The sequence below is a fragment of the Ambystoma mexicanum genome, chromosome 3q (assembly GCF_040938575.1).
Source record: "Ambystoma mexicanum isolate Mex_15411 chromosome 3q, UKY_AmexF1_1, whole genome shotgun sequence".
NCBI classification, from domain to species: domain Eukaryota; kingdom Metazoa; phylum Chordata; class Amphibia; order Caudata; family Ambystomatidae; genus Ambystoma; species Ambystoma mexicanum.
The window spans coordinates 1,281,809,082-1,281,835,306 of NC_090926.1; the positions used below are offsets into that span (position 1 = coordinate 1,281,809,082).

Below are 26,225 nucleotides of genomic sequence, written 5' to 3' on the forward strand. Positions count from 1 at the left end.
AGGCATCTACAGTCTCCCTTGAAGCATACATCTCTGTGAAGAGATCAGAGGCAGTTTGTCTAGCTATTTGATCAGCGAAAGCATTCCCTTTCCCTACATCATCTATAATCTTGCGATGTGCTGCGCACTTAATGATTGCTAACTGACTAGGGAGCGCAAGCGCTGAAAGCAATTGTACTATCAGGGAGCCATGTTGGATCTTGGTGCCATGCGAAGTTAAAAACCCTCTCTCTGACCAAAGTCTCCCAAAGTTGTGAGCCACCCCAAAGGCATACTGGCTATCAGTATATATGTTTACTGTTAGCCCTTCGGAAAGCTCACAAGCTCGAGTCAATGCTATAATCTCTGCGGCCTGCGCAGAGTTATGCGTAATTCTCTTGGTCTCCACAACCGTACTCAATGTAGTGACTCCATAAGCATCTGTGGATGTACCATCCAGTAGTTTGAAGCAGGAGCCATCACAAAACAGCTCCCCTTGTGGGTTATCCAAAGGAGTGTCCCTCAAATCAACTCTGCCTTTTGTATCTTGTTCAGTAGTATACAGGCGGTCATGTGACTCTTCGTCACCGCAAACAGTATTTTGCGGGAAAGGTAGGAGTTCAGCCGGATTAAGAACGCAGCACCTCCTAATTTGAATGTAGGGAGCAAACAAGATTAATTCATATCTTGTCAGTCGTGCGGAAGTGAGGTGTTGCGTTTGGGTTTTGTTCAATAGAATATCTACAGAGTGAGGCACCATCAGGGTCAAATCATGGCCTAGGACCATTCCCTCACTCTGTTTTACAGACGCAGCAGCAGCAGCGACAGCGCGCAAACATCTTGGCAAAGCGCATGCAACAGGATCAAGGGCGGAAGAGTAGTAACCGCATGGCCTATTCTTCCCTCCATGTTCCTGCGTTAATACAGCCAAAGCACATCCATCACATTCATGCACAAACAACACAAAGGCCTTCTCATAGTTCAGTGTGCCCAAAACTGGCGCCGAACATAATGCAGTCTTGAGCAACTCGAATGAATGTTGATGCTCCGTATTCCATGGCAATGGCGAAGAAATACCCTTCTTCGTCAAGGCCAACATCGGTTTTATCACTAGTGAGAAGTTTGGGATCCATAACCTACAGTAAGAAGCCATACCTATCAAGGCTCTAACTTCCTTTTGTGTATTTGGGACAGACATGCCAGAAATGTGTTTTATTCTTTCAGGTGTCAATCTTCTTCCCTCCTTTGACAGGAGATAGCCTAAATAGGCGACCTCCTGGCAACAATATTGAAACTTTTTGAGCGAAGCTTTGTGACCATACTTAGCTAGATGGATGAGCAACAACACAATGCCCTCTTTACAAGAGCTCTCAGAGTCAGCGGCTAAAAGCAAATCATCAACATATTGAAGCAACGTACAAGTAGGGGGCAATCCAAGGGTATCAAGCTGCTCTTTCAAAGCCCTACTATAAATACTAGGACTCTCGGTATAACCTTGAGGTGCACGAGTAAATGTGAATGAGCGTCCCCCTAAGGTGAACGCAAACAAGTATCTACTATCCTCATGTATAGGAATACTGAAGAAAGCATTCTTTAGGTCCACAACACTGAAGTGAGTAGCCGTAGCTGGAATCATGGTTAATATTGTCGTCACATCAGGCAAAATTGGAAATTGTGGAGCGACGACTTTATTAATGGCACGTAAATCAATTATAAAACGAAATGGAATTGCATTATCACCTTCTTTGTACACGGGTAAAATCGGACTATTGCACAAACTTCCTGCAATCTCCTCAATCACCCCACGATGCACAAAATCGGAAACAATGCTCTTCAAAGCTCGCTCGCCTTCAACTGAGATCTTATACTGTGGAATACGGGGCAGCTTAATTCCATGTTTCAAAACTATTTTAACAGGCTCAATCTGCAAAACACCGACATCATTGTCATCAACTGCCCACAAACACTCTGGTACATTACTGAATTCTGGCGGCAAAGGTCTAGTCAAGAATTGCGAAACAGAACATTGCTGTGGTGAAATCGTCAAACGCACTCCATCAGAAGAACAATGAATTACCGCATTTAATTCCTTCAACAGATTCAACCCCAGCAAATTCTCTCCACAATTCGAAGTCAAGAGAAATGGACAGTGGTCCGTAAAGGGACCCAAAGAAATAGGTACCGGTGAAGAAACCGGACAAACAACTGGTGTGCCAGAAAACCCTTCAGAAACATTGGTTTGCCCTGACAGTGGAATGTTTGGAACCCGAGAATGATCAATGGAGCACTTCTGTGCTCCGGTGTCTATCAAAAATTGATGTTTCCTATTTCTCACTACCATTTCAATGTAGGGACCTTTCTGATTAACGGGAATAGGTGTAGGTTCCAAACCCTGCTTCGGGCAATCCTAACGAAACAAAATATCATCAAAAGGAAGCTCTTCAGATAGATATGCAGCAGAAGGATGATCAAATATGTTTCTAGTATCCACAGTCGAAGTCTGATTATCCTGTGAAAAAGGTTGTTGGGGATCCTGCGAAAACTGGCCTCTACCAGGGCCCCCTACACCCGGGCGACCTCTGGATCGTCTACCCATATTTCCAAATGTGTTATTCGACCTCTGTCGAAGGACGGGGCATTGTGCACACCAATGACCCTCCTGGCGACAATAGGCACACTGGTTAATATTCACAGGACCCAAGGGCAACATACTGACCTCTAATCTGCGAACTACCCCCTCTGGGGCCTCTAACAATTTGCTGTAACAATACTTTAGTCTTCAAATCACCTTTACTCTTCTCGACTATCTTTTTCATTATTGACACGGTTCTCGTAGTACTGAGCCATGTGCAGTACTTCTGATTGGGATTTCGCCTGCCAAGCGCTCTCAGAAGACATAATTTGTGACTGGATGTCAGGCAGCAATCCACGTACAAATTTGTCCACAAATAATCTTTTCCCAGACTCTGTGCCTAAGTCTTGTCCACTGAAATCCGAGAATACCTGTTCGAATCGATTAAAGAACTCGGTAGCACCCTCAGATTTTCCTTGGACACAGGCCGTAAGCTTGTCCCAAATAATTCTCTTTTCGGGGATTATAGTTTTCAGTTTTGCAATGATTCTGTCAGGCAAAGTTAGTATCACCTGAGGTGGTCTCTCACCAGCTGGCCTTTCCCCATCAAGCCTAACTATGTTAGCCCATGTATCTCCCAACCCTGGTACATCGTCTATAGTTCTAACTTGTTTCCACAAATCTACAGGCAGGAGTACAGGGAATAGCAAATCAATGTCGCCTAGGGTAAACACTGAGGACTGCAAAACGGACTCTATCTCTTTATAGAACCCTGTCGGATTTTTCCTAATGTCAGGAATAGTTTGTCTAATAGTATTCACTTCCTGTCGTGAAAACGGGACGTGGACAAACTGCGATACATAATGTGCAGGAATGTCCACAGCAGGTGTACCTGCTGCAGCATTAGCAGGAATCTCAACCTTTTGGACAAATGTCAGAGGAACCTCTCTCATAGGCAACTGAGATGTAGGCAACTCCGAACGCTACTAAGTAACAGAGCTAAGTCGAGCGCTAAAGCAGTTGAAGAAGTGTCAAGTGAAAAAGCTCTCTTATAAATGCTCAATAACTCTGTGGGACAACTAACCTTTCTCTTTAAACATTCATCCTGCAGGTACTCTACCATTACCTGTATCACTTTCCTCTGCATTTCTAGCATATATTGACTGTATGTGTCATATACCTCAACTGGAGTTATCGATATGTCTGAAATCCATCTAATCGCATCTTTTGTACAAATTCGCGCCTCCTCAGATGTCGATTTACGACACGGAAGAAATCGTTTCTGTACATACATACTTTCTTCTTCGTCATCCTCATTCCGTAACCTTTCCAACTCCTTTCTATACTCAAATATCCTCTCAACATGCTCATGTACCTTCTCCACAGTGTCTCTTGAAAACGCTAAAGTATTCAGGTCCCTCAACCCTTGTGGGAGGTCTGCATTATTTAATTTACCCCACATTACACATAAATTAATCCCTAAACCTTCAATGATAACATTTTTCTCAGGAAAATTATCCATATTAGAAAGTGTGGCAAGAACATTAGCTCGATCATCTCTCTCCATACAATGCTTAGCCCATGCAAACAAATCCTGTTTCTTTTCTGTAGGAACAGTATTACGAGTAACAATCCTCGACCCCGCTCCCTGATCAACTACAAGCGGTACAGAACTACTTGGGAGTGAAGGTGCAGGCAAATTCAATTACTGGTGCAATGGGAAGAGGCAGAGGAGCAGGTGGAGAACAACAACCGGAGGAATAGGAACAACAGGTTGAGCAGGAACAGCAGGAATAACAGCAGGAAGAGGTACAGCAGGAGGAAGAGGAACATACAGAGGTGGTGCAGAGGCATCAGGCCTTCGTTCATTTAACAATTTGTCGATAAACTCATCAGAAACATGAAGATCTTTAGAAGGAGTGAGAAAGCCCTGTCCATATTCCTAACCGACTCAGACTGTTTGTCCTGATCATATAACAACGCCTTTTCAGCATTTGTTTTATGACGGCGCAAACTGCTACACAGGAAATTTTAGGTAAAGGAGTGGCTTGTAAATCTTCAGCTAACTGCAATCCCTGACAAACAGCAGAACAATTGTCAGAAACTGTGCCCAGATTAAGCGCTGTGCTAGAAGAAAGACTTTCACTCCCAATAGATCTAACATATTGACAAATATCAGGGTTTACCAAAGTCTCTGCACTCAGGGGCTGAACAGTGTTCACTTCATCAACATCAACGGATAAAGCCTGAGGTGTATTCAGTAAAGAGTGCAAGGTTTTATTCTCCTCTTGTAAAGAAATTAATTCTTGTCTTAACTCCTCAAGATTAGCTCTTAGCATGCCCTGCATTAACTGTACATCACTATCAGTAGGCACAGGGGGAGGCATAGTGGCGTCAGGGCTGGATACTGCACTAGCAATCTGGATGTGCGCCGATTGTACATTGTCATCTACTGCTTGCAGGTTCTGTGATTTATACTTTCTCTTACCAACTTGATCTGTGTTTCCCTTAAGCAAACTATTGACCTCAGACCTCTTGGCATTAGGGACTACAGTATGTACTTGTGCAAAGGAGTATGCTTTAGACTGAGGGTAGAAAACAGAAGTTATGCAAGGAACCCCTCCAATTTTTATGTTTGTACCATGAAACTGTTCAATCTGAGGTGAAGCACAACTGGAATCATGGGGTTCAACAACAGAGGTACTCTTGTATAATAAGTCTAACAGTGTGTTGTTTTCCGCTGCTAAGGCTTGTGCTGACATAGAATCTGGATCAGAATAAAAGACAGAACTAGGATCAGGCAATGTAAGATGTGCCATCCTGTGGGAAAAATACTCTGCACGTAAATGCCCATTCGTGACAAGGAGTTCATTTAAGTCAGGACTAGTGATTTGATTGTCACAGGTAAATATGGATCATAGACATAATTTCGAATACAAAATATTCGAAAGTCAAAAAGTCAAAAAAAAAACGTTGAAAAAAAAAATGTCGATTTTTTTTTAATGATGTTTTTTTTCGAAATGGGGGGGTTCCCCCAACCCCCCTTTTTTTTATTTTTACCTATTTTTTTCACAGAAACTAGAGCCAAAAAAAAAATATCGAAAAAAAAAACAATTTGACATTTTTTTTTTCGACATTTTTGATTCGACTTTTTTTACTTTCGAAATTATGTTTTCGAAATTATGACTGGACACCGTAAATATAGTGGGAAACTTTCTGTACAAACTTGTTAGAGGCCTTGCTGCCTTTCTTTCTTAAACTTGCCATATTCAATGGGAATTTAGGGCTGGTCATTCTGTCAGGATTAATCAGGTGAGTACAAAGGCAGCGAATATGGCAAGGGAAATGTGCACAAAATCGCACAGTGAATAACCTTGAATCAAACAACGTGCACACAAGAACCACGACTCATATATACTAAAACCCAGGAGTGCAGATAGAGTGAAACAAAAATACCAATATATGAAAAGGGATGTGGGGTAAGCACTTAGAACCTCCTTAAGACTGAAAGGAAAGTCGGCAAACTCCTTACCCACTATGCTATTACAGATACTGACAGCGCTAAGCCCACGTAGAGGGCAAGCAAGGACAGGATCTGTGTGCTGACACTCTGGATGATACTGAATAAGGAACTTAGAAACAGTACTCACGAGAACCGGAAAGACCACTTGAATGTCAGTAAACCCACGAACCCAGTTGATCAAACAGGGACCTAGAAGGCTATAACAGCAATGGGTGGAGGATAACTAAATACGTAAGACCTAAGTCAAGGAGCAAGTAGGAATTGTGATAAAGAAATAGTGAGGAAAACAAAAGGCATTCACACAGGGACTAGTTACAACAGCACCCCACACCTAAATAATCAAATGGGAAATAAATGCAGAAGTGCAATGGAAAACATGGAATGGATCCCAATAGAAAGTAAGGATCAGGAGCAGGGAAAATGATATCACAAAAGGAAACCTTTCCCACCCATCCAAGGAGAAAAGGCAGGAAGCTAACTCTAAAAAGGGAAAGACTAATGTATCAAGTTTTTCAGTAGCAAAGGACAGCATCAAAGAAACAGAAAACACGGGCATATTGGGCTGCATCAAAGGGTAAAGCACAGAGAAAGGCTGCCTGCAGACAGAGGAAGACAGAAAGGGAAATCCAGAAAGCAGAAATCAATTAAGCACATGAATCCGAAATCCAGGGCGGAGGAACAAGAAACAGGAACTAGGTACTAGGCACAAAAGCTAGGAACAAGGAACAAGGGACCAGTCACAACAGGAACACTGCAACGATGACCAGCGCTGGACTGAAGCAAACTGAGGCTTTTAAAGCTGCTTAACGAGCACACACGGCAGGTGTGCCGCCTGCTGCACCTGCAGCCACAGGTGTTGCCTATCCTCCACCCAACCTTGTCCTGCAAGGGAGGAGGTGAAGCAGTGAGCCAGGCATTCTGGGAAGCATAGTCATTTGATTAAAGTAGCATGCTGGCTGCCAAAAACCTGGAATGGATCCGGAAGGGAAGTAACTTGGAAAATAAGGTTTTAGCGCTCCCAATTCATCACAGCACTGTAGCATTAGGTTCGGAGGAAATGTCCAGTAGGGAATAAACCCCAAAACATGCCCCCAAGTGGCGGGAACGGGAGCGAAGGGAGCGAGTCGTGACAGGGTGTTACTCCCAGTAAAGTGTTACTCGCCATAAACACTAAGGGGCATTAATCCCGGTAAGTAATCACCAAGGGCCATTAATCCCGGTAATCAGGGTGTTACTCCCAGTAATCACTATGGGCCATTAACCCCGATAATCAGGGTGTTACTCCCAGTAACCACTAAGGGCCATTAATCCCAGTAATCAGAGTGTTACTCCCAGTAACGACCAAGGGCCATTAATCCAGGTAATCAGGATGTTACACACAGTAATCACTAAGGGGCATTAGTTCCAGGAATGACCAAAGGGTGAAATGCAACCTACCTTCTGGGCTCCCTTTTTCCCAGTCCTGCTCATTATCTAAAAAAAGCTCATGCGAGAGTCCATTGTTTGGAATAAACACAATATAGCGCCTTGTTTGCCCTGCACGCCCTCCAGCCCTGCTGCTTCTGGAGACCCTCATGAGTGAGACCTTCCCCACACTGGCTGAGAGCACCAGGGATAGGGCCAGGGCCGTTCTCTCCCAGATGGGGGAGGCGGAGGGGGGTCCGCGCTGACACTCGGGTGGGCGCAGAGACCTCCAGGTGAGGGGAGATCTCACAGTGGGGCACAGTCCTGACAAGGTGTGAGGCGAGAGGGCAGCTGGTGCTGCTGTGAGTCAACCCTGCTCATGTCTTCCTTTTTCCTGCAGATCCAGAGGTTGTGAGACAGTTCCCAGAAGAGTTCAATGACCAGGTAGGAGATGCCCCTCTGCGCTGATGCCAGCTGAGCGGTACAGGGAGCCCCAACGCCTGCCTTCCAGGAGGCTCCTGGGGTGCGCCAGCGTAGGCCCCATAGTCCAGGAGGTGGGCGCTGCACGCTCTCCTTATAACTGGTAGAAACTGTTCCTCCATATACACCCGAAGTCAGTTACCCACACCCCCAGTAGGCGCTGTGAATAATGAACTGTGCCCCCCTTCAGCTCGACAAGCCATGATCTCCCTCCTCATCGGAACTGCCCATCATTGGACTCCCCCACCAACAACTGCTCCTCCATGGGGCTGCTCCTCCATGGGGCTCTACAACTAATGAACTGCTCCGCCATTGGGCTCTATGACTAATGAACTTCTCCTCCATTGGGCTCTATGACTAATGAACTGCTCCGCCATTGGGCTCTATGACTAATGAACTGCTCCTCCTTTGGGCTCTACGACTAATGAACTGCTCTGCCATTGGGCTCTATGACTAATGAACTGCTCCGCCATTGGGCTCTATGACTAATGAACTGCTCCGCCATTGGGCTCTACGACTAATGACTGCTCCTCCATTGGGCTCTATGACTAATGAACTGCTCGGCCATTAGGCTCTATGACTAATGAACTGCTCCTCCATTGAACATATGACTAATGAACTGCTCTTTCATTTGGCTCTACGACTAATTAACTGCTCCTCCATTGGGCTCTATGACTAATGAACTGCTCCTCCATTGGGCTCTATGACTAATGAACTGCTCCTCCATTGGGCTTTCTAACTAATGAACTGCTCCGCCATTGGGCTCTATGACTAATGAACTGCTCCTCCATTGAACATATGACTAATGAACAGCTCTTACATTTGGCTCTATGACTAATTAACTGCTCCTCCATTGGGCTCTATGACTAATGAACTGCTCCGCCATTGGGCTCTATGACTAATGAACTTCTCCTCCATTGGGCTCTATGACTAATGAACTGCTCCGCCATTGGGCTCTATCACTAATGAACTGCTCCGCCATTGGGCTCTATGACTAATGAACTGCTCCTCCATTGAACATATGACTAATGAACTGCTCTTTCATTTGGCTCTACGACTAATTAACTGCTCCTTCATTGGGCTCTACGACTAATGAACTGCTCCTCCATTGGGCTCTATGACTAATGAACTGCTCCTCCATTGGGCTCCATGACTAATGAACTGCTCCTCCATTGGGCTTTATGACTAATGAACTGCTCCGCCATTGGGCTCTATGACTAATGAACTGCTCCTCCATTGAACATAAGACTAATTAACTGCTCTTTCATTTGGCTCTACGACTAATTAACTGCTCCTCCATTGGGCTCTACGACTAATGAACTGCTTGGGCTCTATGACTAATGAACTGCTCCTCCATTGAGCTCTATGACTAATGAACTGCTCCTCCATTGAACATATGACTAATGAACTGCTCTTCCATTGGGATCTACGACTAATTAGCTGCTCCTCCATTGGGCTATACGACTAATGAACTGCTCCTCCATTTGGCTCTATGACTAATGAACTGCTCCTCCATTGGGCTCTGTGACTAATGAACTGCTCCTCCATTGGGCTGTATGACTAATGAACTGCTCCTCCATTGGGCTGTATGACTAATGAACTGCTCCTCCATTGGGCTCTATGACTAATGAACTGCTCCTCCATTGAACATATGACTAATTAACTGCTCCTCCATTGGGCTCTACGACTAATGAACTGTTCCTCCATTGGGCTCTATGACTAATGACTGCTCCTCCATTGGGCTATATGACTAATGAACTGCTCCTCCATTGAACTCTACGACTAATGAACTGCTCCTCCATTGGGCCATATGACTAATGAACTGCTACTCCATTGGGCTCTACGACTAATGAACTGCTCCTCCATTGGGCTCTATGACTAATGAACTGCTCCTCCATTGGGCTCTATGACTAATGACTGCTCCTCCATTGGGTTCTACGACTAATGAACTGCTCCTCCATTGGGCTCTATGACTAATGACCTGCTCCTCCATTGGGCTCTATGACAAATGACTGCTCCTCCATTGGGCTCTATGACTAATGAACTGCTCCTCCATTGGGCTCTACGACTAATGAACTGCTCCTCCATTGGGCTCTATGACTAATGACTGCTCCTCCATTGGGCTCTATGACTAATGAACTGCTCCTCCATTGGGCTCTACGACCAATGAACTGCTCTTCCATTGGAACATATGACTAATGAACTGCTACTCCATTGGGCTCTACGACTAATGAACTGCTCCTCCATTGGGCTCTATGACTAATGAACTGTTCCTCCATTGGGCTCCATGACTAATGACTGCTCCTCCATTGGGCTCTATGACTAATGAACTGCTCCTCCATTTTGCTCTACGACTGATGAACTGCTCCTCCATTGGGCTCTACGACTAATGAACTGCTCCTCCATTGGGCTCTATGACTAATGACTGCCCCTCCATTGGGCTATATGACTAATGAACTGCTCCTCCATTGGGCTCTATGACTAATGAACTGCTCCTCCATTGGGCTCTATGACTAATGAACTGCTCCTCTATTGGGCTCTACGACTAATGAACTGCTCCTCCATTGGGCTCTATGACTAATGAACTACTCCTCCATTGGGCTCTATGACTAATGAACTGCTCCTCCATTGGGCTCTATGACTAATGAACTGCTCCTCCATTGGGCTCTACGACTAATGAACTGCTCCTCCATTGGGCTCTACGACTAATGACTGCTCCTCCATTGGGCTCTATGACTAATGAACTGCTCGGCCATTAGGCTCTATGACTAATGAACTGCTCCTCCATTGAACATATGACTAATGAACTGATCTTTCATTTGGCTCTACGACTAATTAACTGCTCCTCCATTGGGCTCTATGACTAATGAACTGCTCCTCCATTGGGCTCTATGACTAATGAACTGCTCCTCCATTGGGCTTTATAACTAATGAACTGCTCCGCCATTGGGCTCTATGACTAATGAACTGCTCCTCCATTGAACATATGACTAATGAACAGCTCTTACATTTGGCTCTACGACTAATTAACTGCTCCTCCATTGGGCTCTATGACTAATGAACTGCTCCGCCATTGGGCTCTATGACTAATTAACTTCTCCTCCATTGGGCTCTATGACTAATGAACTGCTCCGCCATTGGGCTCTATCACTAATGAACTGCTCCGCCATTGGGCTCTATGACTAATGAACTGCTCCTCCATTGAACATATGACTAATGAACTGCTCTTTCATTTGGCTCTACGACTAATTAACTGCTCCTTCATTGGGCTCTACGACTAATGAACTGCTCCTCCATTGGGCTCTATGACTAATGAACTGCTCCTCCATTGGGCTCCATGACTAATGAACTGCTCCTCCATTGGGCTTTATGACTAATGAACTGCTCCGCCATTGGGCTCTATGACTAATGAACTGCTCCTCCATTGAACATAAGACTAATTAACTGCTCTTTCATTTGGCTCTACGACTAATGAACTGCTTGGGCTCTATGACTAATGAACTGCTCCTCCATTGGGCTCTATGACTAATGAACTGCTCCTCCATTGAACATATGACTAATGAACTGCTCTTCCATTGGGATCTACGACTAATTAGCTGCTCCTCCATTGGGCTATACGACTAATGAACTGCTCCTCCATTGGGCTCTATGACTAATGAACTGCTCCTCCATTGGGCTCTGTGACTAATGAACTGCTCCTCCATTGGGCTGTATGACTAATGAACTGCTCCTCCATTGGGCTGTATGACTAATGAACTGCTCCTCCATTGGGCTCTATGACTAATGAACTGCTCCTCCATTGAACATATGACTAATTAACTGCTCCTCCATTGGGCTCTATGACTAATGACTGCTCCTCCATTGGGCTATATGACTAATGAACTGCTCCTCCATTGGACTCTACGACTAATGAACTGCTCCTCCATTGGGCCATATGACTAATGAACTGCTCCTCCATTGGGCTCTACGACTAATGAACTGCTCCTCCATTGGGCTCTATGACTAATGAACTGCTCCTCCATTGGGCTCTATGACTAATGAACTGCTCCTCCATTGGGCTCTATGACTAATGACTGCTCCTCCATTGGGTTCTACGACTAATGAACTGCTCCTCCATTGGGCTCTATGACTAATGACCTGCTCCTCCATTGGGCTCTATGACAAATGACTGCTCCTCCATTGGGCTCTGTGACTAATGAACTGCTCCTCCATTGGGCTCTACGACTAATGACTGCTCCTCCATTGGGCTCTACGACTGATGAACTGCTCCTCCATTGGGCTCTACGACTAATGAACTGCTCCTCCATTGGGCTCTATGACTAATGACTGCCCCTCCATTGGGCTATATGACTAATGAACTGCTCCTCCATTGGGCTCTATGACTAATGAACTGCTCCTCCATTGGGCTCTATGACTAATGAACTGCTCCTCCATTGGGCTCTACGACTAATGAACTGCTCCTCCATTGGGCTCTACGACTAATGAACTGCTCCTCCATTGGGCTCTACGACTAATGAACTGCTCCTCCATTGGGCTCTATGACTAATGAACTGCTCCTCCATTGTGCTCTATGACTAATGAACTGCTCCTCCATTGGGCTCTATGACTAATGAACTGATCCTCCATTGGGCTCTACGACTAATGAACTGCTCTTCCATTGGGCTCTATGATTAATTAACTGCTCCTCCATTGGGCTCTATGACTAATGAATTGCTCCTCCATTGGATCTTTATGAATAATTAATTGCTCCTCCATTGGGCTCTACGACTAATGAACTGCTCCTCCATTGGGCTCTACGACTAATGACTGCTCCTCCATTGGGCTCTATGACTACTGAATTGCTCCTCCATTGGGCTCTATGACTAATGAACTGCTCCTCCATTGGGCTCTATGACTAATGAACTGCTCCTCCATTTGGCTCTATGACTAATGAACTGCTCCTCCATTGGGCTCTACGACTAATGAACTGCTCCTCCATTGGGCTCTATGACTAATGAAATGCTCTTCCAATTGGGCTCTATGATTAATTAACTGCTCCTCCATTGGACCTTTATGAATAATGAATTGCTCCTCCATTGGACCTTTATGAATAATTAATTGCTCCTCCATTGGGCTCTACGACTAATGAACTGCTCCTCCATTGGGCTCTATGACTAAAGAACTGCTCCTCCATTGGGCTATATGACTAATGACTGCTCCTCCATTGGGCTCTACGACTAATGACTGCTCCTCCATTGGGCTCTATGGCTAATGAACTGCTCCTCCATTGGGCTCTATGACTAATGAACTGCTCCTCCATTGGGCTCTACGACTAATGAACTGCTCCTCCATTGGGCTCTATGACTAATGAACTGCTCCTCCATTGGGCTCCTTGACTAATGAACTGCTCCTCCATTGGGCTGTATGACTAATGACTGCTCCTCCATTGGGCTCTACGACTAATGAACTGCTCCTCCATTGGGCTGTATGACTAATGAACTGCTCCTCCATTGGGCTCTATGACTCATGACTGCCCCTCCATTGGGCTATATGACTAATGAACTGCTCCTCCATTGGGCTCTACGACTAATGAACTGCTCCTCCATTGGGCTCTACGATTAATGAACTGCTCCTCCATTGGGCTCTACGACTAATGAACTGCTCCTCCATTGTGCTCTATGACTCATGACTGCCCCTCCATTGGGCTCTACGACTAATGAACTGCTCCTCCATTGGGCTCTACGACTAATGAACTGCTCCTCCATTGGGCTCTGCGACTAATGAACTGCTCCTCCATTGGGCCATATGACTAATGAACTGCTACTCCATTGGGCTCTACGACTAATGAACTGCTCCTCCATTGGGCTCTATGACTAATGAACTGCTCCTCCAATGGGCTCTACGATTAATGAACTGCTCCTCCATTGGGCTCTATGACTAATGAACTGCTCCTCCATTGGGCTCTACGACTAATGAACTGCTCCTCCATTGGGCTCTATGACTAATGACTGCTCCACCATTGGGCTCTACGACTAATGACTGCTCCTCCATTGGGCTCTATGACTAATGAACTGCTCCTCCATTGGGCTGTATGACTAATGAACTGCTCCTCCATTGGGGTCTACGACTAATGAACTGCTCCTCCATTGGGCTCTATGACTAATGAACTGCTCCTCCATTGGGCTCTACGACTAATGAACTGCTCCTCCATTGGGCTCTATGACTAATGAACTGCTCCTCCATTGGGCTCTATGACTAATGAACTGCTCTTCCATTGGGCTCTATGATTAATTAACTGCTCCTCCATTGGACCTTTATGAATAATGAATTGCTCCTCCATTGGACCTTTATGAATAATTAATTGCTCCTCCATTGGGCTCTACGACTAATGAACTGCTCCTCCATTGGGCTCTACGACTAATGAACTGCTCCTCCATTGGGCTGTATGACTAATGACTGCTCCTCCATTGGGCTCTACGACTAATGAACTGCTCCTCCATTGGGTTCTACGACTAATGAACTGCTCCTCCATTGGGCTCTATGACTAATGACCTGCTCCTCCATTGGGCTCTATGACAAATGACTGCTCCTCCATTGGGCTCTATGACTAATGAACTGCTCCTCCATTGGGCTCTACGACTAATGACTGCTCCTCCATTGGGCTCTACGACTGATGAACTGCTCCTCCATTGGGCTCTACGACTAATGAACTGCTCCTCCATTGGGCTCTATGACTAATGACTGCCCCTCCATTGGGCTATATGACTAATGAACTGCTCCTCCATTGGGCTCTATGACTAATGAACTGCTCCTCCATTGGGCTCTATGACTAATGAACTGCTCCTCCATTGGGCTCTACGACTAATGAACTGCTCCTCCATTGGGCTCTATGACTAATGAACTGCTCCTCCATTGGGCTCTACGACTAATGAACTGCTCCTCCATTGGGCTCTACGACTAATGAACTGCTCCTCCATTGGGCTCTATGACTAATGAACTGCTCCTCCATTGTGCTCTATGACTAATGAACTGCTCCTCCATTGGGCTCTATGACTAATGAACCGATCCTCCATTGGGCTCTACGACTAATGAACTGCTCTTCCATTGGGCTCTATGATTAATTAACTGCTCCTCCATTGGGCTCTATGACTAATGAATTGCTCCTCCATTGGATCTTTATGAATAATTAATTGCTCCTCCATTGGGCTCTACGACTAATGAACTGCTCCTCCATTGGGCTCTACGACTAATGACTGCTCCTCCATTGGGTTCTATGACTACTGAACTGCTCCTCCATTGGGCTCTATGACTAATGAACTGCTCCTCCATTGGGCTCTATGACTAATGAACTGCACCTCCATTTGGCTCTATGACTAATGAACTGCTCCTCCATTGGGCTCTACGACTAATGAACTGCTCCTCCATTGGGCTCTATGACTAATGAAATGCTCTTCCAATTGGGCTCTATGATTAATTAACTGCTCCTCCATTGGACCTTTATGAATAATGAATTGCTCCTCCATTGGACCTTTATGAATAATTAATTGCTCCTCCATTGGGCTCTACGACTAATGAACTGCTCCTCCATTGGGCTCTATGACTAATGAACTGCTCCTCCATTGGGCTCTATGACTAATGACTGCTCCTCCATTGGGCTCTACGACTAATGACTGCTCCTCCATTGGGCTATATGACTAATGAACTGCTCCTCCATTGGGCTCTACGACTAATGAACTGCTCCTCCATTGGGCTCTATGACTAATGAACTGCTCCTCCATTGGGCTCCATGACTAATGAACTGCTCCTCCATTGGGCTGTATGACTAATGACTGCTCCTCCATTGGGCTCTACGACTAATGAACTGCTCCTCCATTGGGCTCTATGACTAATGAACTGCTCCTCCATTGGGCTCTATGACTCATGACTGCCCCTCCATTGGGCTATATGACTAATGAACTGCTCCTCCATTGGGCTCTACGACTAATGAACTGCTCCTCCATTGGGCTCTACGATTAATGAACTGCTCCTCCATTGGGCTCTACGACTAATGAACTGCTCCTCCATTGTGCTCTATGACTCATGACTGCCCCTCCATTGGGCTCTACGACTAATGAACTGCTCCTCCATTGGGCTCTACGACTAATGAACTGCTCCTCCATTGGGCTCTGCGACTAATGAACTGCTCCTCCATTGGGCCATATGACTAATGAACTGCTACTCCATTGGGCTCTATGACTAATGAACTGCTCCTCCAATGGGCTCTACGATTAATGAACTGCTCCTCCATTGGGCTCTATGACTAATGAACTGCTCCTCCATTGGGCTCTACGACTAATGAACTGCTCCTCCATTGGGCTCTATGACTAATGACTGCTCCACCATTGGGCTCTACGACTAATGACTGCTCCTCCATTGGGCTCTATGACTAATGAACTGCTCCTCCATTGGGCTGTATGACTAATGAACTGCTCCTCCATTGGGCTCTACGACTAATGAACTGCTCCTCCATTGGGCTCTATGACTAATGAACTGCTCCTCCATTGGGCTCTACGACTAATGAACTGCTCCTCCATTGGGCTCTATGACTAATGAACTGCTCCTCCATTGGGCTCTATGACTAATGAACTGCTCTTCCATTGGGCTCTATGATTAATTAACTGCTCCTCCATTGGACCTTTATGAATAATGAATTGCTCCTCCATTGGACCTTTATGAATAATTAATTGCTCCTCCATTGTGCTCTACGACTAATGAACTGCTCCTCCATTGGGCTCTACGACTAATGAACTGCTCCTCCATTGGGCTGTATGACTAATGACTGCTCCTCCATTGGGCTCTACGACTAATGAACTGCTCCTCCATTGGGCTCTATGACTAATGAACTGCTCCTCCATTGGGCTCTACGACTAATGAACTGCTCCTCCATTGGGCTCTACGACTAATGAACTGCTCCTCCATTGGGCTCTATGACTAATGAAATGCTCTTCGATTGGGCTCTATGATTAATTAACTGCTCCTCCATTGGACCTTTATGAATAATGAATTGCTCCTCCATTGGGCTCTATGACTAATGAACTGCTCCTCCATTGGGCTCTACGACTAATGAACTGGTCCTCCTTTGGGCTCTACGACTAATGAACTGCTCCTCCATTGGGCTCTATGACTAATGAAATGCTCTTCCATTGGGCTCTATGATTAATTAACTGCTCCTCCATTGGACCTTTATGAATAATGAATTGCTCCTCCATTGGGCTCTATGACTAATGAACTGCTCCTCCATTGGGCTCTACGACTAATGAACTGCTCCTCCATTGGGCTCTATGACTAATGAACTGCTCCTCCATTGGGCTCTATGACTAATGAACTGCTCCTCCATTGGGCTCTATGACTAATGAACTGCTCCTCCATTGGGCTCTACGACTAACAAACTGCTCCTCCAATGGGCTCTATGACTAATGAACTGCTCCTCCATTGGGCTCTATGACTAATGAACTGCTCTTCCATTGGGCTCTATGATTAATTAACTGCTCTTCCATTGGACCTTTATGAATAATGAATTGCTCTTCCATTGGGCTCTATGATTAATTAACTGCTCCTACATTGGACCTTTATGAATAATGAATTGCTCCTCCAGTGGGCTCTATGACTAATGAACTGCTCCTCCATTGGGCTCTACGACTAATGAACTGCTCCTCCATTGGGCTCTATGACTAATGACTGCTCCTCCATTGGGCTCTACGACTAATGAACTGCTCCTCCATTGGGCTCTATGACTAATGAACTGCTCCTCCATTGGGCTCTACGACTAACGAACTGCTCCTCCATTGGGCTCTATGACTAATGAACTGCTCCTCCATTGGGCTCTATGACTAATGAACTGCTCTTCCATTGGGCTCTATGATTAATTAACTGCTCTTCCATTGGACCTTTATGAATAATGAATTGCTCCTCCAGTGGACCTTTATGAATAATTAATTGCTCCTCCATTGGGCTCTACGACTAATGACTGCTCCTCCATTGGGCTCTACGACTAATGACTGCTCCTCCATTGGGCTCTATGACTAATGAACTGCTCCTCCATTGGGCTCTATGACTAATGACTGCTCCTCCATTGGGCTCTACGACTAATGACTGCTCCTCCATTGGGCTCTACGACTTATGAACTGCTCCTCCATTGGCCTCTATGACTAATGAACTGCTCGTCCATTGGGCTCTATGACTAATGAAATGCTCTTCCATTGGGCTCTATGATTAATTAACTGCTCCTCCATTGGACCTTTATGAATAATGAATTGCTCCTCCATTGGACCTTTATGAATAATTAATTGCTCCTCCATTGGGCTCTACGACTAATGAACTACTCCTCCATTGGGCTCTATGACTAATGACTGCTCCTCCATTGGGCTCTAAGACTAATGACTGCTCCTCCATTGGGCTCTACGACTAATGAACTGCTCCTCCATTGGGCTCTGCGACTAATGACTGCTCCTCCATTGGGCTCTACGACTAATGAATGCTCCTCCATTGGGCTCTATGACTAATGAACTGCTCCTCCATTGGGTTCTATGACTAATGAACTGCTCCTCCATTGGGCTCTATGACTAATGAACTGCTCCTCCATTGGGCTCTACATCTAATGAACTGCTCCTCCATTGGGCTCTACGACTAATGAACTGCTCCTCCATTGGGCTCTGTGACTAATGACTGCTCCTCCATTGGGCTCTACGACCAATGAACTGCTCCTCCATTGGGCTCTATGACTTAACTGCTCCTCCATTGGGCTCTACGACTAATGAACTGCTCCTCCATTGGGCTCTATGACTCATGACTGCCCCTCCATTGGGCTATATGACTAATGAACTGCTCCTCCATTGGGCTCTACGACTAATGAACTGCTCCTCCATTGGGCTCTATGACTCATGGCTGCCCCTCCATTGGGCTATATGACTAATGAACTGCTCCTCCATTGGGCTCTACGACTAATGAACTGCTCCTCCATTGGGCTCTACGACTAATGAACTGCTCCTCCATTGGGCCATATGACTAATGAACTGCTACTCCATTGGGCTCTACGACTAATGAACTGCTCCTCAATTGGGCTCTATGACTAATGAACTGCTCCTCCATTGGGCTCTACGACTAATGAACTGCTCCTCCATTGGGCTCTATGACTAATGACTGCTCCTCCATTGGGATCTACGACTAATGAACTGCTCCTCCATTGGGCTCTATGACTAATGAACTGCTCCTCCATTGGACCATATGACTAATGAACTGCTCCTCCATTGTGCTCTATGACTAATGAACTGCTCCTCCATTGGGCTCTACGACTAATGAACTGCTCCTCCATTGGGCTCTACGACTAATGAACTGCTCCTCCATTGGGCTCTATGACTAATGAACTGCTCCTCCATTGGGCTCTATGACTAATGAAATGCTCTGGACCTTTATGAATAATGAATTGCTCCTCCATTGGACCTTTATGAATAATTAATTGCTCCTCCATTGGGCTCTACGACTAATGAACTGCTCCTCCATTGGGCTCTACGACTAATGACTGCTCCTCCATTCGGCTCTACGACTAATGACTGCTCCTCCATTGGGCTCTATGACTAATGAACTGCTCCTCCATTGGGCTTTATGATTAATGACTGCTCCTCCATTGGGCTCTACGACTAATGACTGCTCCTCCATTGGGTTCTGTGACTAATGAACTGCTCCTCCATTGGGCTCTACGACTAATGAACTGCTCCTCCATTGGGCTGTATGACTAATGACTGCTCCTCCATTGGGCTCTACGACTAATGAACTGCTCCTCCATTGGGTTCTACGACTAATGAACTGCTCCTCCATTGGGCTCTATGACTAATGACCTGCTCCTCCATTGGGCTCTATGACAAATGACTGCTCCTCCATTGGGCTCTATGACTAATGAACTGCTCCTCCATTGGGCTCTACGACTAATGACTGCTCCTCCATTGGGCTCTACGACTGATGAACTGCTCCTCCATTGGGCTCTACGACTAATGAACTGCTCCTCCATTGGGCTCTATGACTAATGACTGCCCCTCCATTGGGCTATATGACTAATGAACTGCTCCTCCATTGGGCTCTATGACTAATGAACTGCTCCTCCATTGGGCTCTATGACTAATGAACTGCTCCTCCATTGGGCTCTACGACTAATGAACTGCTCCTCCATTGGGCTCTATGACTAATGAACTACTCCTCCATTGGGCTCTATGACTAATGACCTGCTCCTCCATTGGGCTCTATGACTAATGAACTGCTCCTCCATTGGGCTCTACGACTAATGAACTGCTCCTCCATTGGGCTCTACGACTAATGAACTGCTCCTCCATTGGGCTCTATGACTAATGAACTGCTCCTCCATTGTGCTCTATGACTAATGAACTGCTCCTCCATTGGGCTCTATGACTAATGAACCGATCCTCCATTGGGCTCTACGACTAATGAACTGCTCTTCCATTGGGCTCTATGATTAATTAACTGCTCCTCCATTGGGCTCTATGACTAATGAATTGCTCCTCCATTGGATCTTTATGAATAATTAATTGCTCCTCCATTGGGCTTTACGACTAATGAACTGCTCCTCCATTGGGCTCTACGACTAATGACTGCTCCTCCATTGGGCTCTATGACTACTGAACTGCTCCTCCATTGGGCTCTATGACTAATGAACTGCTCCTCCATTGGGCTCTATGACTAATGAACTGCACCTCCATTTGGCTCTATGACTAATGAACTGCTCCTCCATTGGGCTCTACGACTAATGAACTGCTCCTCCATTGGGCTCTATGACTAATGAAATGCTCTTCCAATTGGGCTCTATGATTAATTAACTGCTCCTCCATTGGACCTTTATGAATAATGAATTGCTCCTCCATTGGACCTTTATGAATAATTAATTGCTCCTCCATTGGGCTCTACGACTAATGAACTGCTCCTCCATTGGGCTCTATGACTAATGAACTGCTCCTCCATTGGGCTCTATGACTAATGACTGCTCCTCCATTGGGCTCTACGACTAATGACTGCTCCTCCATTGGGCTCTATGGCTAATGAACTGCTCCTCCATTGGGCTATATGACTAATGAACTGCTCCTCCATTGGGCTCTACGACTAATGAACTGCTCCTCCATTGGGCTCTATGACTAATGAACTGCTCCTCCATTGGGCTCCATGACTAATGAACTGCTCCTCCATTGGGCTGTATGACTAATGACTGCTCCTCCATTGGGCTCTACGACTAATGAACTGCTCCTCCATTGGGCTCTATGACTAATGAACTGCTCCTCCATTGGGCTCTATGACTCATGACTGCCCCTCCATTGGGCTATATGACTAATGAACTGCTCCTCCATTGGGCTCTACGACTAATGAACTGCTCCTCCATTGGGCTCTACGATTAATGAACTGCTCCTCCATTGGGCTCTACGACTAATGAACTGCTCCTCCATTGTGCTCTATGACTCATGACTGCCCCTCCATTGGGCTCTACGACTAATGAACTGCTCCTCCATTGGGCCCTACGACTAATGAACTGCTCCTCCATTGGGCTCTGCGACTAATGAACTGCTCCTCCATTGGGCCATATGACTAATGAACTGCTACTCCATTGGGCTCTATGACTAATGAACTGCTCCTCCATTGGGCTCTACGACTAATGAACTGCTCCTCCATTGGGCTCTATGACTAATGAACTGCTCCTCCATTGGGCTCTATGACTAATGACTGCTCCTCCATTGGGCTCTACGACTAATGACTGCTCCTCCATTGGGCTCTATGGCTAATGAACTGCTCCTCCATTGGGCTATATGACTAATGAACTGCTCCTCCATTGGGCTCTACGACTAATGAACTGCTCCTCCATTGGGCTCTATGACTAATGAACTGCTCCTCCATTGGGCTCCATGACTAATGAACTGCTCCTCCATTGGGCTGTATGACTAATGACTGCTCCTCCATTGGGCTCTACGACTAATGAACTGCTCCTCCATTGGGCTCTATGACTAATGAACTGCTCCTCCATTGGGCTCTATGACTCATGACTGCCCCTCCATTGGGCTATATGACTAATGAACTGCTCCTCCATTGGGCTCTACGACTAATGAACTGCTCCTCCATTGGGCTCTACGATTAATGAACTGCTCCTCCATTGGGCTCTACGACTAATGAACTGCTCCTCCATTGTGCTCTATGACTCATGACTGCCCCTCCATTGGGCTCTACGACTAATGAACTGCTCCTCCATTGGGCCCTACGACTAATGAACTGCTCCTCCATTGGGCTCTGCGACTAATGAACTGCTCCTCCATTGGGCCATATGACTAATGAACTGCTACTCCATTGGGCTCTATGACTAATGAACTGCTCCTCCAATGGGCTCTACGATTAATGAACTGCTCCTCCATTGGGCTCTATGACTAATGAACTGCTCCTCCATTGGGCTCTACGACTAATGAACTGCTCCTCCATTGGGCTCTATGACTAATGAACTGCTCCTCCATTGGGCTGTATGACTAATGAACTGCTCCTCCATTGGGCTCTACGACTAATGAACTGCTCCTCCATTGGGCTCTATGACTAATGAACTGCTCCTCCATTGGGCCTTTATGAATAATGAATTGCTCCTCCATTGGACCTTTATGAATAATTAATTGCTCCTCCATTGTGCTCTACGACTAATGAACTGCTCCTCCATTGGGCTCTACGACTAATGAACTGCTCCTCCATTGGGCTGTATGACTAATGACTGCTCCTCCATTGGGCTCTACGACTAATGAACTGCTCCTCCATTGGGCTCTATGACTAATGAACTGCTCCTCCATTGGGCTCTACGACTAATGAACTGCTCCTCCATTGGGCTCTACGACTAATGAACTGCTCCTCCATTGGGCTCTATGACTAATGAAATGCTCTTCGATTGGGCTCTATGATTAATTAACTGCTCCTCCATTGGACCTTTATGAATAATGAATTGCTCCTCCATTGGGCTCTATGACTAATGAACTGCTCCTCCATTGGGCTCTACGACTAATGAACTGGTCCTCCTTTGGGCTCTACGACTAATGAACTGCTCCTCCATTGGGCTCTATGACTAATGAAATGCTCTTCCATTGGGCTCTATGATTAATTAACTGCTCCTCCATTGGACCTTTATGAATAATGAATTGCTCCTCCATTGGGCTCTATGACTAATGAACTGCTCCTCCATTGGGCTCTACGACTAATGAACTGCTCCTCCATTGGGCTCTATGACTAATGAACTGCTCCTCCATTGGGCTCTATGACTAATGAACTGCTCCTCCATTGGGCTCTATGACTAATGAACTGCTCCTCCATTGGGCTCTACGACTAACAAACTGCTCCTCCAATGGGCTCTATGACTAATGAACTGCTCCTCCATTGGGCTCTATGACTAATGAACTGCTCTTCCATTGGGCTCTATGATTAATTAACTGCTCTTCCATTGGACCTTTATGAATAATGAATTGCTCTTCCATTGGGCTCTATGATTAATTAACTGCTCCTACATTGGACCTTTATGAATAATGAATTGCTCCTCCAGTGGGCTCTATGACTAATGAACTGCTCCTCCATTGGGCTCTACGACTAATGAACTGCTCCTCCATTGGGCTCTATGACTAATGACTGCTCCTCCATTGGGCTCTACGACTAATGAACTGCTCCTCCATTGGGCTCTATGACTAATGAACTGCTCCTCCATTGGGCTCTACGACTAACGAACTGCTCCTCCATTGGGCTCTATGACTAATGAACTGCTCCTCCATTGGGCTCTATGACTAATGAACTGCTCTTCCATTGGGCTCTATGATTAATTAACTGCTCTTCCATTGGACCTTTATGAATAATGAATTGCTCCTCCAGTGGACCTTTAAGAATAATTAATTGCTCCTCCATTGGGCTCTACGACTAATGACTGCTCCTCCATTGGGCTCTACGACTAATGACTGCTCCTCCATTGGGCTCTATGACTAATGAACTGCTCCTCCATTGGGCTCTATGACTAATGACTGCTCCTCCATTGGGCTCTACGACTAATGACTGCTCCTCCATTGGGCTCTATCTACGACTTATGAACTGCTCCTCCATTGGCCTCTATGACTAATGAACTGCTCGTCCATTGGGCTCTATGACTAATGAAATGCTCTTCCATTGGGCTCTATGATTAATTAACTGCTCCTCCATTGGACCTTTATGAATAATGAATTGCTCCTCCATTGGACCTTTATGAATAATTAATTGCTCCTCCATTGGGCTCTACGACTAATGAACTACTCCTCCATTGGGCTCTATGACTAATGACTGCTCCTCCATTGGGCTCTACGACTAATGACTGCTCCTCCATTGGGCTCTACGACTAATGAACTGCTCCTCCATTGGGCTCTGCGACTAATGACTGCTCCTCCATTGGGCTCTACGACTAATGACTGCTCCTCCATTGGGCTCTATGACTAATGAACTGCTCCTCCATTGGGTTCTATGACTAATGAACTGCTCCTCCATTGGGCTCTATGACTAATGAACTGCTCCTCCATTGGGCTCTACATCTAATGAACTGCTCCTCCATTGGGCTCTACGACTAATGAACTGCTCCTCCATTGGGCTCTGTGACTAATGACTGCTCCTCCATTGGGCTCTACGACCAATGAACTGCTCCTCCATTGGGCTCTATGACTTAACTGCTCCTCCATTGGGCTCTACGACTAATGAACTGCTCCTCCATTGGGCTCTATGACTCATGACTGCCCCTCCATTGGGCTATATGACTAATGAACTGCTCCTCCATTGGGCTCTACGACTAATGAACTGCTCCTCCATTGGGCTCTATGACTCATGGCTGCCCCTCCATTGGGCTATATGACTAATGAACTGCTCCTCCATTGGGCTCTACGACTAATGAACTGCTCCTCCATTGGGCTCTACGACTAATGAACTGCTCCTCCATTGGGCCATATGACTAATGAACTGCTACTCCATTGGGCTCTACGACTAATGAACTGCTCCTCAATTGGGCTCTATGACTAATGAACTGCTCCTCCATTGGGCTCTACGACTAATGAACTGCTCCTCCATTGGGCTCTATGACTAATGACTGCTCCTCCATTGGGATCTACGACTAATGAACTGCTCCTCCATTGGGCTCTATGACTAATGAACTGCTCCTCCATTGGACCATATGACTAATGAACTGCTCCTCCATTGTGCTCTATGACTAATGAACTGCTCCTCCATTGGGCTCTACGACTAATGAACTGCTCCTCCATTGGGCTCTACGACTAATGAACTGCTCCTCCATTGGGCTCTATGACTAATGAACTGCTCCTCCATTGGGCTCTATGACTAATGAAATGCTCTTCCATTGGGCTCTGTGATTAATTAACTGCTCCTCCATTGGACCTTTATGAATAATGAATTGCTCCTCCATTGGACCTTTATGAATAATTAATTGCTCCTCCATTGGGCTCTACGACTAATGAACTGCTCCTCCATTGGGCTCTACGACTAATGACTGCTCCTCCATTGGGCTCTACGACTAATGACTGCTCCTCCATTGGGCTCTATGACTAATGAACTGCTCCTCCATTGGGCTTTATGATTAATGACTGCTCCTCCATTGGGCTCTACGACTAATGACTGCTCCTCCATTGGGTTCTGTGACTAATGAACTGCTCCTCCATTGGGCTCTACAACTAATGAACTGCTCCTCCATTGGGCTCTATGACTAATGAACTGCTCGTCCATTGGGCTCTATGACTAATGAAATGCTCTTCCATTGGGCTCTATGATTAATTAACTGCTCCTCCATTGGACCTTTATGAATAATGAATTGCTCCTCCATTGGACCTTTATGAATAATTAATTGCTCCTCCATTGGGCTCTACGACTAATGACTGCTCCTCCATTGGGCTCTACTACTAATGACTGCTCCTCCATTGGGCTCTATGACTAATGAACTGCTCCTCCATTGGGCTCTACGACTAATGAACTGCTCCTCCATTGGGCTCTACGACTAATGAACTTCTCTTCCATTGGACCATACGACTAATGAACTGCTCTTCCTTTGGGCTCTATGATTAATTAACTGCTCTACCACTGGGCCCCGTGAGTAACAAACTGCTCTTCCATTGGTTCCTGTGACTAATGAACTGCTCTAACATTTGGCCCTATTGTCAATTAATTCCTCTGACACTGCACCTTCCAACCAAGGACGTAGTCGCCCATTGGCCAACGCCATCAAGC

At 45.9% G+C, this 26,225-nt stretch overlaps 1 protein-coding gene across 2 annotated transcripts in view; it reads left to right on the forward strand.

Moving 5' to 3' along the window:
* DENND1C (DENN domain containing 1C) overlaps nucleotides 1–26,225 on the forward strand; it is a 652,034-nt gene that overhangs the window by 296,447 nt on the left and 329,362 nt on the right. For both annotated transcript variants that reach the window (XM_069604349.1, XM_069604348.1), the window contains exon 3: nucleotides 7,879–7,922. In XM_069604349.1, coding sequence (XP_069460450.1) covers nucleotides 7,879–7,922 — 44 coding nt within the window. The remainder of the gene's footprint in view (nucleotides 1–7,878; nucleotides 7,923–26,225) is intronic.